The following is a 15,586-nucleotide window of genomic DNA, read 5'->3' as shown; positions in this document are numbered from 1 at the left end:
ATCAGCCAGGGTTTGGTCCTGTTGGTCAAGTGACTCGACCCATTCAATCAGAGAGCACCACAGCTTTCTTAAGAATGCTGGGACAAAGATCTTTGCTGTATGGTGTGAATGCTGGGAACAGCGCTAAGACATGAGAAGACATTCTGCCCTGGAACAAAATGAAATCGCAAAACATGACACTAAAAAGTGGGAACCAACCTATCAACAGATCTTGACAACTATTCCTAAGGTCCCAAGAGCCCCAGAAAGGGCAGGGCAGTGAATCTGTTGCCTAAACTAATTGGATCTAGTTTATCCACTATATGCATAAATTCTGATACCACCTTTTCAACACATTTGCAGTTAGATCTTATGTTTTCTGTGTAAGCCTTATCCCTAATTATTTCCTGAGGCTAAATTCCCAGGCACAGAACTGCTAAATCAAGGACTTTATTGTCAAGGCTTTTGGATACTCATTGTCAAAAGTCCTCAGGAAATAATGGGTCTCATAACATGAAAGGGCTCTTCTCAACACATAATCAATGAGTAATTATGATGTTTATAGGAATTCTTAATTTATTAGGTGAAGTAATGTTACACTGAAATATACATGTGTATATATATATTATGTACATATATTTAATATTACATATTATATATATATATCACATTGGCATCAAAATGTAGAATTAGACTGCCACTTTCAATCTTGCTGGAAATGCCCCAGGATATTGGGTTGCTACATAGAAATGAAAACACCAACTCAAAAGGAACTCAACAAAGAAAATTTTACTTCTTCAGAAGAACATGCTACAGACAGGTAACAAAGGATTTATCCCTAACATGTTATTGTCCCTTGCTCTCATTGTTGAGAAATTAGGTTCACAATCTGTTAGTTTGAAAGGTGTTAAAAGTACATCTGAGCAATTGACTGAGACTAGAACATCTGGCCAAAGCAGGAACTTGTGAGGAAAAGAAAAGATATATATTAACTAAAATAGCTTCTTAAGAAATAGTAGCAGTGTTTATGTTAAGGAACCATTTTGACAGAAAATTCCTACCAACTCATTTCTACCCAGCACTCTATAGGTCACCATAAAGAATTTCTAAAAAGTGGAATGTGCCATTTGCGGAGGGCAGCTGACTCTCAGCATTCACATCTGTACTTCTGCCCTTGGCTAAGAGGCCATGTGACTACCAGATGCAGAACTGGAGACCCAGAGTCTTGCTTGCCTTGCTTTGTGCCAGCAAGGCCAGCTTGGGCTGTCAGGGAACTTGTGGCCATAGGCTTATTGCCTTGGGGACCGCTGCAGCACCCAGCCTCCAGGACAAGGTCTTGTCTGGGTTCATCCTCAGTGAGTCCTGCTGCAGCTCTGGTGCACCCTCCTTTCTCATCCCTGAAACGGGCCAACCCAGCATCTCCTGCTCTCCTGGTAATTTTTCAAGTTTCCCATTTCATTGAAATCAATGCCTTTTAATTGGCTAGGTAAACTAAATCTGCATTCAAATGCAAGTGATGTGTAGGCTTTATTATAAATAGCCCCAAATAGCCAAGCCTATATTTTCAAGAGCCCTATCTAAAAGGGATCCACTGCTGCTCGGAGTGAGTCTACACCTTTCTGTAGTGCATGAGCACTTGCAGGACCATCCAGACCTGCCCTCCCTCCAAAACTGCTCTCACAGGAGTCCCAACCAAGTCCAAGCCCATTTTGGTTGTAACTTGGATCTTCCTAGAAGCTTCATTTGTGATAGCCAAAACCTGAAGATAACCCAAATGTCTTTTCACATCTGATTTTTTCCTCTACTAACAATTACCAAAACTTGAATAGAAATATTTACCTGTTTCTTGCACAACTGCCTCTCCCCACCCCCAGACTTTGACGTCAGCGGAAGCAGATGAGAGTGCATCTGCTCCCTCTTGTACTCTGTGTCTGCTGTGATGTTTCCTTTAACCTGATGACACATGGTGGATGAATGAAGGGATCCCCGCCTGCACAGGACTTCCTCCTGTAAAACGACTGCCCTTTTCTACAGAGCTGCATGCACACACAGCCCGGGCCCCTCCACCGAGGCCTCTCCCCAGCATTCTAGGCCCTTCTGTCACCATCCACCACTTATGACCTGAAAGGCAGCTTTTGTTATTTCCCCCCAAGGTCTATTGCCTTGAATTTCATTACCTGAAATCTTTCTTTGCTAAACACTCTGGCTCTCCCCTCCTCCCACTCTTGCATTGGTAATAGCAGTCCACTCCTCTGCTGCTTCATAAAGCAAGTGGTATGTCTTCATTGCTGTTCCCTACTCACCAGCCTCCCTACTCACCAGCCTCCTAGTCTCATGGCTGCTGCTGCTGCTGCTGTATTGAGTTGAAATTCAAGGGGCTACCAGAGAACATTTGCACAGTCTTAGTAAAAATAATCCAGAGACAAAATAAAAGATAGATTGTCCCAAGCACTGTCAAACACAAGGCATAGAAATATCTCTGGAGATTTGAGATGAGGAGACCACAGCTTCCACTACTTCAAGGCTTATCTCAGGGGAATGAGCATCTGTGTTTGGAGGGGAAATTTTGGCTTCCTCTGGGACAGAGGAAGTCTAAAGGGGTTGTGCAGTAAGGACCATGAGGCTCCTAGTGGCCTGCTTCACTGAGCAAGGTTTGCACACAGTGGTCAGAGCAGAATCTCCATCATCTGCTGAGCAGAGCAGAGCCACCCACCCTGGCCCCACAGGGACCCAGCCTGTCTCTAAATAAATATAAAGATGGTTGCTCAGTGATTGAATGCTTGCATAGAATGCATACCCCGCTGGATTCTAGCAGCATCACAAAAAAATCAAAAAAGCAAAAGAAAGAAAACAAATGGCAAATACAGGCAGCCCTGGCAGCCTTCACGTCCTGCAGGAGAGCCAGCACAGCCTCAGGAAGGTAGGCACTTCCAGGGCAGGCAGTGGCCCCCTCTACCAGCTGGGTTGTGTCTCCAAGACTCATTATCTCTGAAGCCTGGGTTTTGGCCTTTCAGAGCCATGGTGATCCAGCCACAAGCCTTCTCACGACAGGTGCGCTGGTGCTGCACAAAGATGCATGGAGAGTTTACTACACTACTAACTGAGCAGAATTTTAAAGACTGAATGTGGTGACACTTTGCTGGTGGGGGCTTCACCTCTTTCCAGCACTCAGTGTGGACCAGGGTGGGGCTTACAGGCCCCTGGAACACCCCAAGCCCCACCTAGGCGTCTCCCTGCCAACTGGAACTGCCACAGGAACCTCTCTCATAGCTATTTGGCTTTATCCCAGTATGTTGGCTGGGTTCCACAGGCAAGCATCCCTAGAAGACAAGGCAGAAGCTACATAACCTCATGTGACCTCAACCTCACAAGTCAAAAGCATTGTTTGTGCACATTCACAGGCCCACTAGATTCAAGACCAAGAAACAGAGGTCCTTCCTGCCCCCACAAGATCCCAACCAAGAAGTTAAAGTTGCTAAAGTTGCAATGATCTAGGAAGACTCAAGGTCCATACCTTGGCAGAAAGAGCCTGAGCAGGACTTTGAAACAGTATTTGGCTGTGGAAAAGGTCAACTCTTTTGCATTTGGCCATTTGACCATGGATACACTGTATTTGTTGTATCCTGTAAATGTCCAAATCTCTACAGAAGCTACTTACTACTACTAAACAAACTGTCCATGTAAATTGGTGACTTAAGACAGCTGTGAAGGTCATAGGTCACAAGCACCTCCAGATGAGACACTGGCTGCTTCCGTCTGCACTCACGGGCTGCTGACTACAGGACCTCCGCATCTTGCTGGCTGCTGGAAGAAGGTCGCCCCAATCGCCTTCCAACATGGGTATATCATGGGCCCGCTAACTTCACCACAGTCTGAAAGCCTAGAAAGTCATTGAAACAAAATAGCCTAGCCCCAGGTGAACACATCAAGGTTGCCTCTGCTCAACCTAGCAGACAGTACCAGGCCTACCCATGAGGGGGCAACCCTAAGGATGGGGGCCTGACACTGTAGATCCCAGGATCCAGCTCAATGGGGACCTCAGCCCTGCCTCTCCCGATATCAAAGTAGATGTGAATAGATGCTCCAGGTGTCCTGAGTGCTCTCTGAACTGAATTACAATCATGTCAACAGAGAGAAAGAATGCAATGAAGGAAATGTTTGTAGAAATTAGGTCATAGAGCTCCTGAAAACTCTGCTGTACTCCCAGCCACTTCATTCAGAGTATTTTAACCCTAATTTTGTTCTATGCAATGTGTTAATTCTTACCAACCATGCTGTGACATAAGTGGGACTACAATGGGAGTATTTAGCCTGCTGATGTCTGTAACTCTTTTTTATAAAAGAGCTTGCAAATATCTACTTGTATGCTTGCAATGGATTTCTTAAAGCCCACCACACTTTTTTTTTTACATTAAATCAATCTCTCACACTCCACTTTACCTGTGTGACAAGACCCCAGCCTCTTTGTGTAAGAGCCATCCTTTATGGTACAGAGTAAAGTATGGAGGCCTAGTTAGGATCTCAGGATCTTCCTCTTTGTCTCTCCCATGGTGAGGCTTCATGGGGCCCTTTACAATATGGCAAATGCCTAGGCCTGGACAGCAGGAAGGGCCTCATGGGCACCGAGACCGGCTCTGAATGTCTATATGTCAGCGGCTCAGCTCTTTTGGAAGCCCCTCTCTACCCATCTGTGTGCTAAAGAATGCCAGGCAAGGCTGCTCGGGCAGCTTGAGGGCTATGTTCAGTATCTTTTCATTTTCTCCAGGTTTGTTTTCTTCCCTCTGCTCCAACCCATTTCCCCTACCTATGCCTGGACAACTTTCATCCATGCTGACACTCAGAAAACAACCTTTCCCAGTTCCCAGGATGCTGCCAGGGAAGAGAAGATGCCAGGCAATTTGAGTTTCCTCTTCCACTGAAATGTGCCTCAATTAGCACCTTGTTCCAGAAAAATCCCAGTCATTTTATTCAGGGCCTTTGTTTTCTTTTTTATCACTTTTAAACTTTTAAAGTTTAAAATAATTACATATTCACAGGCAGCTTCAAAAATAACACAAATAGTTCTCTTGTACCCACATTCCCATAACAGTTATATTTTCCATACAATATCAAAAACAGGAAAGTCACATTGCTGTAAGGCAGGGGTGGGGAATCTTTTTTCTGCCAAAGGCTAAATGGATATTTATATCATCATTCATGAGCCATACAAAATTATCAACTTAAAGATTTTCCCACTATATTTGGTCAAACATCTAATTTACTTATCTCTAATGTGATGGCTGGAACTGCTTCTCTGTGGTGAAGCATCTAATGTTGGCTGGTATTGATGATGATGATGTTTTGAACACAGATGCAAACTTCAATACACTTCTCAAAATGGGAAAGTCAGAATTGCTTATGGAATACTTTTATAACTCAGGAGTGGAAGGTTGTTCTTCCTGCTTTTCAGTTCATCATCACTTCATGGCTGAATAATTTTGTGTTATAGGTCATATCAACTGGCTCCACATTAAAAGGTGTGGCAAAGATACTCAGTTCCATTTGTTTACTCTCTGTATTCTTGGGGATCTGCCATTGAATACTTCACTATATTCACCAGCATTTCTGAGTATTTTAGAAGACTTCTTCACTTCTTTGAGTGGAGAATAGCACTGTGGTGTTCCTTTTTTTTTTTTTTTTGTCATTCATGGGGCTTGAACTCTGGGCCTGGGTGCTGTCCCTGAGCCCTTCTGCTCAAGGCTAGTGCTCTACTACTTGAGCCACAGAGCCACTTCCAGTTTTCTGGCAGTTCACTGGAGATAAGAGTCTCATGGACTTTCCTGCCTGGGCTGGCTTTGATCTATGATCCTCAGATTTCAGCCCCCTGAGTATAGAGGATTACAGGTGTGAGCCATGGGTACCAGGCAAGACGCCATCTTTTACTTGCCCTGTTTTGGGTTTTTTCTGGATTCTTGATTTACTAATCCCCCTCTCTCTTTGAAACTTGCTCACCAAGACTTTCCAGACTCTGCCAAAATCCCACCAGACTTTTCTTGTCCGATCTAAAGGTTTACTAAAAGTATGCTAACAAAACTCTTCACCCTTGGATCAAATACTGGCTATTAGCCAATCGAGAGAGATTGTGAACCCTGAGCCTTACCAGTTCAAGCAAGGGTGGCAGGACTCTTTGCATGGTGATAAAAACATTGTAACAGTTTTCCTGCTCTGTGTATTTGCTTATGGATTTTAGCTGATGCTTCACCCTTCTGCAGAAGTGATCTTTGACTTGCCAAGTTCCTTTTGAATTGGTGTCTTTATTCCTATGCAACACCCCAATATCCCAAGGCATATCTAACACTATGGTCAATCTATAACAAGACCATTTAACTTTTCAAGAAATGTTCAAGTTTTTTCATTGGAACAAGTCTTTCAAACAAGTCTTCATCTCTTGTAGTGCCATGTGTGGCTTCTAGGGACAGCAGTTATGCCACAAGTAGAAATGGCCAGTTAGGCAGTATGTGTTCTGTCTGTTGTCTCAAATCACAGGGAGAGAGTTGGAAATCTCCTGTGGAATCCCTCAATATTTCTTCAGTATCTTGTACTAAGTCAGTAATCTAATCTGAGATGGAACTACAAGTGAAATCAACACATTGAAATAATTTTACTTCGTCTGGTATTAACTCCACTGCAAACACCATGCATTCTCACACAATCCTTTTCTCTCCATGAGGCCTCAGTGTCTTTGTGAGTAGCTCCCTACTCTACATAAGTCATCAGGATAACTTTGTCTCCGTTACAGGGAAGCCTAGTGAAAACAGCTAACTGTGATTCCAAACTCCACTGAAGAGAATTATGTCCAGATGCAGTTAGACTTCCAATTCATTGAGTTTAGCATGTTTAGAGCTATAGTGCTGCTCTAGGTTGGCTTGTTTCATTATTGATAACATATAACCATAAACTAGGCACTTCAACAAATAGTCATCAGCCCATTTCTCTTTGAAGGCTCAGCATTTCAGTATGTGATAACATTTAAATTTTGCTAACTATCCAGTGTGTAAGTGTGATTGTTATTGTGCTTTGATCTCTGTTCTGATCTTGCATCTTGGATCTGGAAGACATTGAACATTCATATAAACTACAGAGGTCTTTTCTGAGTAATTTCCTTAATTTTCATCTGAGACTCTGTTTTGTGAGGATTGTTGATCATGGACATATAGATAAAGATTGGATTTGAATGATCATCTGTGCCAACAAAGCTATCAGCATCATTGTCAGTCATTGGAGGCAAAGTCAGCAAGATGGAGAATCCTCTTGTTAAATCTTTTCTCACTGCCACTGGATAAAGGTAGTTCTACCATAATGTGTAAATATTTTCACAACATTTATACTTCTAGGCTGTCTGGCCACTGACTGTCCTCTGAGTCACTACAGTACAAGCAGATGGGCTGTGGGCAGCTGAAGAGAAGAAAATGTATCTGTCCTATCAAGTACTCATGTATGTCCTGGCTATCTATAACATGGATGATCCTTGCTTTATCCCTCAAAATTTACATCATTATTATGATAAATAATAAATATAAATTTGTGTTATTGTGATAAAAGCTCCAAAATTGAGCTTTGATTCCTACTTGTGGTTGCTTGTGCTGGGCCAGACCAAATGATTTTCATGGTCCTGGGATGGCCACTAGCCAGACGTTCCCCAATCCTACACTGAAGCATGTGTTCTGTCCTGTGCTTTTCTACCACATGTGCAGATTCAGGTAAAACCACTACAATTAGAACACAGAGCTGCCCTTTGTCAGCTTTCTGAGGCTGTAACAAAATGCCTGGGATAATCTGTTTCATGGTTTTGGAGGTTTTGAAAGTGATTGGTTGACCTACAATGATGTAGGATGGTGATGAGTACATGATGGACCAAAAACTGACATTGCTACAGGGTGCCTGGGAAGCAAAAAGATAGAGTGGAAGAGAACTGGACCCCATAAACCCCTTTGAGAGAATGCCTCCAGTAACTTACAAGGTCTTACTTCCTAAAGGCTCCACCTGTCCCAGTAGTGCCACTCCAGGGAACAAGCCTCTTAAATGTACTTTGGGGGATTCTTCAGATCCATACTACAGCATATTCCATCAGGACAAAGTTCTCCCAGGGAAGCCATCACACCCACCACCTGCCACCAAGCCTCTTACTCTGCAAAGGAGAAACCTCACTTCTATTTATGTAATTTGATTGTTTTAAGAATGCTTTATGGATGGAGCCACATAGCATCCAACCTTCTGTAACTGGCTTGTTTCAATCAGCCAGATGTGCTGAAGAGCAGGTAGAGGGGTTCTGTGTGACACTAGTAGGTTCTTAGCATTGCTGGACCATCATGTGTCATGGCCTGGATGCTTTTTAGCCATCCCTCCAATGAGGGACTATTGGTTGTTTTCAAATATTGGTCATCAAGAATAAAACTGTTTACTTCTGGGAAGACGGTGGAGGAGCAACAGAGCCCTAGCTAAGCTCCTTCCAACATCCCAGTTTTACCACTCCAGAGGAACTTTTACTCCTAAAAGACAGCCCAACTAAGTTATAACAGTATAGGGATTCTGGCCAGAAAGGAAAAATCAACTTTGCTAGCCTGAAAACATAGATTTGAGCTCTGGGCACCATTCTTCCGCCACACAGGTGCCAGCGCTGGCACTCCATGCACCTAAGGCACACAGCGGCAACCAGGAAGAAATCCTCCAGACAGCAGCAGACAGATGTGGATCACATGCTAAGCACAGATGGGACAAAATCACAGAGTTTCAGGCTCGGGTTGCCTCCCCTGGCGCGGGGACTAAGGCTCTGCTACGCTTCTAACAACTCCCTTTCTCACCCTCTCCCCTGGTCACCCAGCCCGCAGGTAAGGCCAGGATGGGGCGGGGGAGCCAGCACTGACCTCACGTGCACACGGCCGAACGAGAACGCTTTGCCCACCTCCTTACCAGTAAAGAAAGCCAAGCATACATGGATCTCGGAGAAGCTTCAAGAGCAATCTGATTTATTAAGGCGGGGGTAAAGGGAAATGATAGGAAGGAACGAAAGGAGACTGACCCGCCAGGACGCTGATAGGCTGTGAGCTTGTCATATGACCCCCTCATGAGCTAACGTCACTCGAAAGCACCACGCCAGGGAGAGACTGGGGGCGCCTGGGCTGGTGAGAAAGTTGGGGGCTGGTTGCAAAGCCAGTTCTTCCGGTTCTGGACACAGAGAATTGTGGCCTGCTTCTGCATTCCCCAGGGCTGGGAGGAAGGGCGGCGTCTCGGGTGCGCTCTCCAATGCCCTTCACCCTGAAGTCCATAAAGCTGGACCCCAACAACAGAGAAAGTGTGAGTACCCCACGAAAGACATTCTCACTGGCGCCCAAAGAGCAGCTTCTGGAATCGAGCCCTTCACCCACCACCAGAGCAAAGGACCATCTTTGACTCTGGCATAGACCCAGTCAGAGCAGACTGGAACTAAAGATGGCCAGGGGAAAATGAGGATGAAGGGGACATCTTTGAAAAGGGCAAGAGTGACTGACCGGTGAGAGCCAGTTCCACCCAGGAGAAAGTCCCCCTGCCCATGTGGGAGGATCTCTCCCTGGACCCAGGCCCACAGACTAAGGTAAACTCAGCCAGAGGTGCCCCACCATGCCCCGCCCCACCGATGCTACAGTTGCCCACTCTCCAGCAGTCAGAAATTATAAAATCGAACTGAAAGCAGTGAGCAGCTACTAGAGCCACAGAACAATCAAGACAGGAGAGTAAACCATTCCCAAAACAGATAAATGGCTCCCTTACAGAGGACGCCCAACTCCCACCAGCAAACCAAGCTGAATTCCACAGACAGCTCTGCCCAGGAGAAGGTTGCCCCACCCAGGAGGGAGGAAACTCCTTCTCAGCAAACAACTCTCAGCCAGGTAAACCAGGCCAGAGGCCCCCCGCCCTGCTGAGTCTGCACACTTTTCAGAGCCAAGCATTAAAGGAAGCAGCACCACAGCACACGAGAGAAGCCATGGTTCCTGAGACTGTTCAGTGTCCCCCAACTATAGAGGACACCCAAGTCCCATTTACAAGCTGTGCGAATCACAGAGTCCCAGGATTTAACTAATAGGGGAAGGTGGTGAGAGGAGATCCACCCCTTGCAAACTGAAAGCAAATCAAACCATCCAAGCAGCAGGAAAATAGACTGTAGGCCATCGCAAGGAAACTGGAGACTGGAAAGAGCCCACCCAAACAAGGAAGACTCCATTTTTTTAAACATTTTTTAAAGCTTTTTTATTTTCCTTTTTTTGAGTTGTCATTTGTTTTCTGTTTTTATTTGTTTGTTTTATTGAAGTTTTTTTGGTGATTTTGGGGGGCTTTCTGTGTTTTTTTTTTCCTGTATTTTTCTTTGTTTCTCTTTTCACACTTACTTTCTTTAAAATTACTTTCCTATGAGCAACTCCTTTACTCTTTTCTACTGACTCTCCATTGTCCATCATCTGAACCTTGTTCTTTCTACTGATTCTACTCTTCTCCACCTTTCCACTTCACTAAAACTAAAACAAAATCATCACACCCCTCCCCCCATTCATTTTACTCTATTCTCTTCTCTACCGCTAATTTACCCTCCTAAATTTACTTCCAGGACCTCCAGACTCCATTAACCCCTGGTGATCGGATAGAGGGTATCCCTGCTCAATCAGAGTGAATCAAAGGGGTTCATAGAGAAATCCCACCAGTCCAAAAAGAACTAAATATAAGAACAAAAATTTTTCATAGAGTTATAACACTAAATAAGTAACTACTGAATACAGGGCTCAGGATTGGTTGTTATATCAAAATTGTATTCATTGGGGACACCAAATTTGATTTTATATTATCTGTATATAATTGTGAACTTCTAAGATTTATACAACAGGGCTTGGTAAGGTCTGCTTTGGGTCTTAAATGGTGCTCACTGGTGCTTGTAGATTGCCATTTCCAATCCAAATGGGCAAAAGAAGCACAAGAAAGATGGCAAACTATGGAGTCTCATCTCCCACTCAAAACAAGCAGGAAGGAGAGTAGTCAATCAAAGACCTAGAAGAGAATCCTAGAGGGAAGTCAGGCTGTGAGCATGGGCTGGGCACGGGGTCTGCTCCACATTGCATGGAGAGCGCTGTCCAAGGAGGTGAAGGAGCATGTGGGCACCGACCACTTCGGGAAAAAGTACTACTATATCCCGGAGTACAAGAACTGGACAGGACAAACTATCCGAGAGAAAAGGATTATGGAAGCAGCAAATAAAAATGAAGTAGACTATGAAGTAGGGACCATCCCAACAGAATGGGAAGCTTGGATTAGAAAAACAAGAAAGACTCAACCAACTATGGAGGAAATACTGAAGAATGAAAAATATAGAGAAGAAATAAAAAGAAAAGGCCAAGATTTTTATGAGAAAGAAAAACTGCTCTGCAAAGAGAGGAAGGAAGAGCTCTTGCCTCTGCCTATGCAAACTGAGCAGAAAGGCCATGCCTCTGCTCCACACTTCAGAAAGGAAGAACCCTCAGTGGCTCCCACCAGCACTGGGAAAACCTTCCAGCCAGGATCCTGGATGCCATAAGGTGACAAGAGACACACCCAATGAATGGACTATGGAAAACTCACTCACTTCCATGGGTGTGACTATTTTAACAAATGAAAGCAGTAAAAAGTCCACTACTTTGTATTTCTCTTATACACCAACTGTACTCCATGCAGCTTAAGAATTCACTTTTTGCATGGCCTAACTCCCTTAGACTTGAATCCTACCCAGGACTTAGTCATCTTTACGTGTTATAAATTTACTTACAATTATTTCCCTTCTTTGATTTTAACCTTTGAGGTGTGTCCTGTACCTGTGAAGAACTAACAGGACACATCTTAGTAGCACTAAACAGCGGGCTCTCCCACAAGTGAATCAGGGTCTCAGAAGATTCCAAAGGACTAAACCGTGAACATAGACATATTATGTAAACATAAAATTTAGAGAATAACAAAGAAGCCATAGAGAGCTTAATGCAAAGATGAGACAAATGCAGCTTTTGAAAGAAATCAAATTAACAGGAGAAAATCAATCATGAAAACCTGAAAGGACAGCAAGGAGAGAAATGGGATGGTAATTGGAGTTCATGAGAAAATTACACTGAAAAGAAAAAAATGGGAGAGTTCTCAAAACAAAAAGAAATTCCACTTACAATTGAGATTTGGTGGCTTGTATATTGAAGAAAAATATGGATAAGTCATATACAAAATTTACTTTTCACCTGGAACTGGTGGCCCATGTCTATAATACTAACTACTCTAGAGTCTGAGATCCATGTGCTAGAGGTTTGTAGCCAACCTGAAGAAGAAAAGTCCACAAGACTGCATGCCTATGTGCCCAGCAAAAAGCTGGGCTGGAGGTATGGCTCAAGTGGTAAAGAGCCTGCCAAGCAAGGGCAAGGCCCTGAATTCAAACCCTGATGCTGGCAAAAAAAATAATTAAAATATTTTAGAAGGTTAAAAAAAAAAGAAGAGAATCCTAGAAATGCTCTACAAACTCTACTGATGAAAATGTTAAATGAAAAGTTTGAATCTCTTCAGACAACTATTCTAGAGCATGAAGAGGCGACAAAAAGATTAACACATCAATCTGTCGATAAAATAATACAGGATCCCATGGCCTCCACAAATAGAAAGATAAATGAACTTCAAGAGTTCCAGCTAAAAGACTTGGGAGACAGCACTCAGAACCAAATTAATGAAGTAAAGAAGTCCATGCAGGACCTAACAGATAATTATAGCAAAGACATGGAAATCATCGAGAAAGACCAGTCAGAAGGAAAAGATATTCAAAATCAAATAGCTAGCCTACAGTGCAGAATAGATGAAGCAGAGGATGAATCTCAGGAGCTGAAGATTCCCTAGAATCTATGGAGAAATATAAGATAAGAAATCAATACAAAACGAATCCAATAGGCAAAACAGATCACTCCAGGAGCTCCAAGACACAATTAGGAAGCCCAATTTAAGAATAATAGGTATCCAGGAAAACCTACAGAAAGAAGTTAATGCAATCGGCAACCTATTTAACAGGATATTAGCTGAGAGCTTCCCAAATATCCAGAAGGATAGGCCTATACAGATGCAAGAAGCATTTAGAACCCCAAACCGACTAGACCAGAAAAGGACATCCCACCGACACATTGTGATTAAAACAAGATCAATAGAGTCCAAGGAAAGAATCCTTAAAGCTGTTAGGGAGAAGAAAATAATCACATATAAAGGAAAAGCAATCAGAATTACCCCATACTTCTCAGCACAAACCATGAAAGCAAGGAAAGTCTGGAATGAGGTATGCCAATCCCTAAATAAAAATAACTATCAATCAAGAATACAGTACCCAGCTAAACTCTCATTCATAGCCAAAGGTCAAATAAAAGTTGTCCACAGTAAGGAAAAACTGAAACAATATAGCTCCACAAAACCAGCTTTACAGAAAATCCTCAAACATGTATTACACAGGAAAAATAATCAAGATCACAATACAGATAGAGAAATGAACAGTAAATAGAAAGCCAGAATATCAGATCAAGAACTGGGAAGACACAGCTCTTAACAAGAAAGCTATATTGAAAGGAACAAATGATCATCTCTCAATCCTAACTCTCAACATTAACATACTTAATTCTCCAATTAAACGACATAGGTGGATCTGCGAACTTCCGGGAAGACAGCGGAGGAGCAGAGCCCTAGGTGAGCTCCCTCCGACATCACAGTTTTCCCACTATAAGGAATTTTTTACTCCTAGAAAGACAGCCCAAGTAAGTTATAACAGTACAGGGATTCTGGCCAGAAAGGCAAAATCAATTTTGCTGGCCTGAAAACACAGATTTGAGCTCCGGGCAGTGACCCACCGCCATGCCAGTGCCGCCCTGCACTCCACGCACCTAAAGCACACAGTGGCGAAAAGGGAGAAATCTTCCAGGCGGCAGCAGACACATGCCGAAATCGCAGAGAAAGCGTGAGTACCCCATGAAAGGCATTCTAACTCCCACCCACAGAGCAACTCCTTGAAGGTAGCCCTTCCCCCACATCCAGAGCAAAGCACCATCTTTGACACTGAAATAGGCTCAGACCAGACTGGAACTAAAGCGGGCCAGGGGAAAGCAAGGACAAAGAGGCCATCTTTGAAAAGGGCAAGAGGGACCGACCAGTGAGAGCCAGCTCTGCCCAGGAGAATGCCCCCTGCCCAGGCAGAAGGCTCGTACTGGGCTGCAGCTCACACACTCCTATGAACTCAGCCAGAGGTGCCCTGCCCTGCCCACCAGAATTGTTAAATTAAAAACCAAAAGTTGCGAGCAGCTACCGGTGGCACAGAACAACCAGATGGGAGAAAAAACAGTTCTGAGACAGATAAACTGTCCCATCAAAGAGGAACCCAATTCCCAGCCCGAAACAGAGCTGAATTCCATAGCCAGCTCTGCCCAGGAGGGAAGAACCTCCCCCAGGCAAGCGACTCTCAGCCAGGTAAACCAGGCCAGAGGTGCCCTGCCCAGCTGAGTCCACAGCCTATTCAAAGCCAGGTGTTAAAGGCAATGGCCCACAGCAGATGGGAGGAGCCACAGCCCCCAAGACTGTTCACGTCCCCATCTACAGTGGATGCCCAAGGCCTACCTGCAAGCTGTGTGAACCACAGAGCCCCAGGATTGCACTAACAGGGGAGGAGGGTCAGAGCAGATCCACCCCGTGCAAACTGAAAGCAAGTCAAACCAGCCAACCAGCAAAATAGACTGCAGACCATCACAAGGAAACGAGACTGTAGAAAGCCCACCCAAACAAGGAAGACTCCGTTTTTTTTTCCAAAACAACTTTTAAGCATATTTTTCATTTCTAAAACGTCATTGACTTTTTGTTTTACATTTTTACCTGTTTGTTTTATCAAGTTTTTTTTTTTTGGTTGTTCATTTTTCTGGTTTTTTTTCTTTCTTTCTTTCTTTTTTTTAATAACTTTTCTCTGTTTTGTTTATTTGTCTTCCACTATATTTACTTTATCTCTCTCTTCACATTCTCTTCTTTAAAAATTTACTTTCCTATGAATAACACCTCCACTCTTTTCTGCTAACACTCCATTGTCTATCATTTTAACCTTGTTCTTTCTACTGATTCTCCTCTTCTCCACATTTCCATGTCACTGAAACTAAACAAAATCATCACCACCACCACCCCATCCATTTTACTCTATTCTCCTTACTACCTCTAACTTACCCTCCTGACTTACTTCCAGTACCTCCAGATTCCATTGACCCCTGGTTATTTGATAGAGGGTATCCCTGCTCAATCAGAGTGAATCAAAGGGGTTCAAAGACAATATAAGAAAAAAACATTGCTCATATGGTTGTAACAGTAAATAAGTAACTACTGAATAAAGGGCTCAGGATTGGTTGTTATATCAAAATTGTATTCTTTAGGAACACCAAATCTAATTTTACACACAGGTATATAAGATATCTTGTATACAAGGTATACAGGATATATAATTGTGAACTTCTAAGATTTACACAACGGTGCTTGGAAAGGTCTGCTTTGGGTCTTAAATGGTGCTCACAAGTACTTGTAGATTGGCATTCCCAATCCA

The 15,586-nt window shown here is 43.5% G+C and overlaps 1 protein-coding gene across 1 annotated transcript; it reads left to right on the top strand.

The window, feature by feature from the left end:
- The first annotated feature begins 11,065 nt into the window (after positions 1-11,065).
- Positions 11,066-11,708, top strand: LOC125350058 (NADH dehydrogenase [ubiquinone] 1 alpha subcomplex assembly factor 2-like). Its single transcript, XM_048344309.1, has one exon. The coding sequence runs from the start codon at positions 11,066-11,068 to the stop codon at positions 11,549-11,551; it is 486 nt and encodes a 161-aa protein (XP_048200266.1). The 3' UTR covers positions 11,552-11,708.
- The last annotated feature ends 3,878 nt before the right edge of the window (positions 11,709-15,586 follow it).

Source organism: Perognathus longimembris, chromosome 4 (assembly GCF_023159225.1).
Source record: "Perognathus longimembris pacificus isolate PPM17 chromosome 4, ASM2315922v1, whole genome shotgun sequence".
In the NCBI taxonomy this organism is placed as follows: Eukaryota; Metazoa; Chordata; class Mammalia; order Rodentia; family Heteromyidae; genus Perognathus; species Perognathus longimembris.
This window is presented reverse-complemented; position numbering and strand designations above follow the sequence as displayed.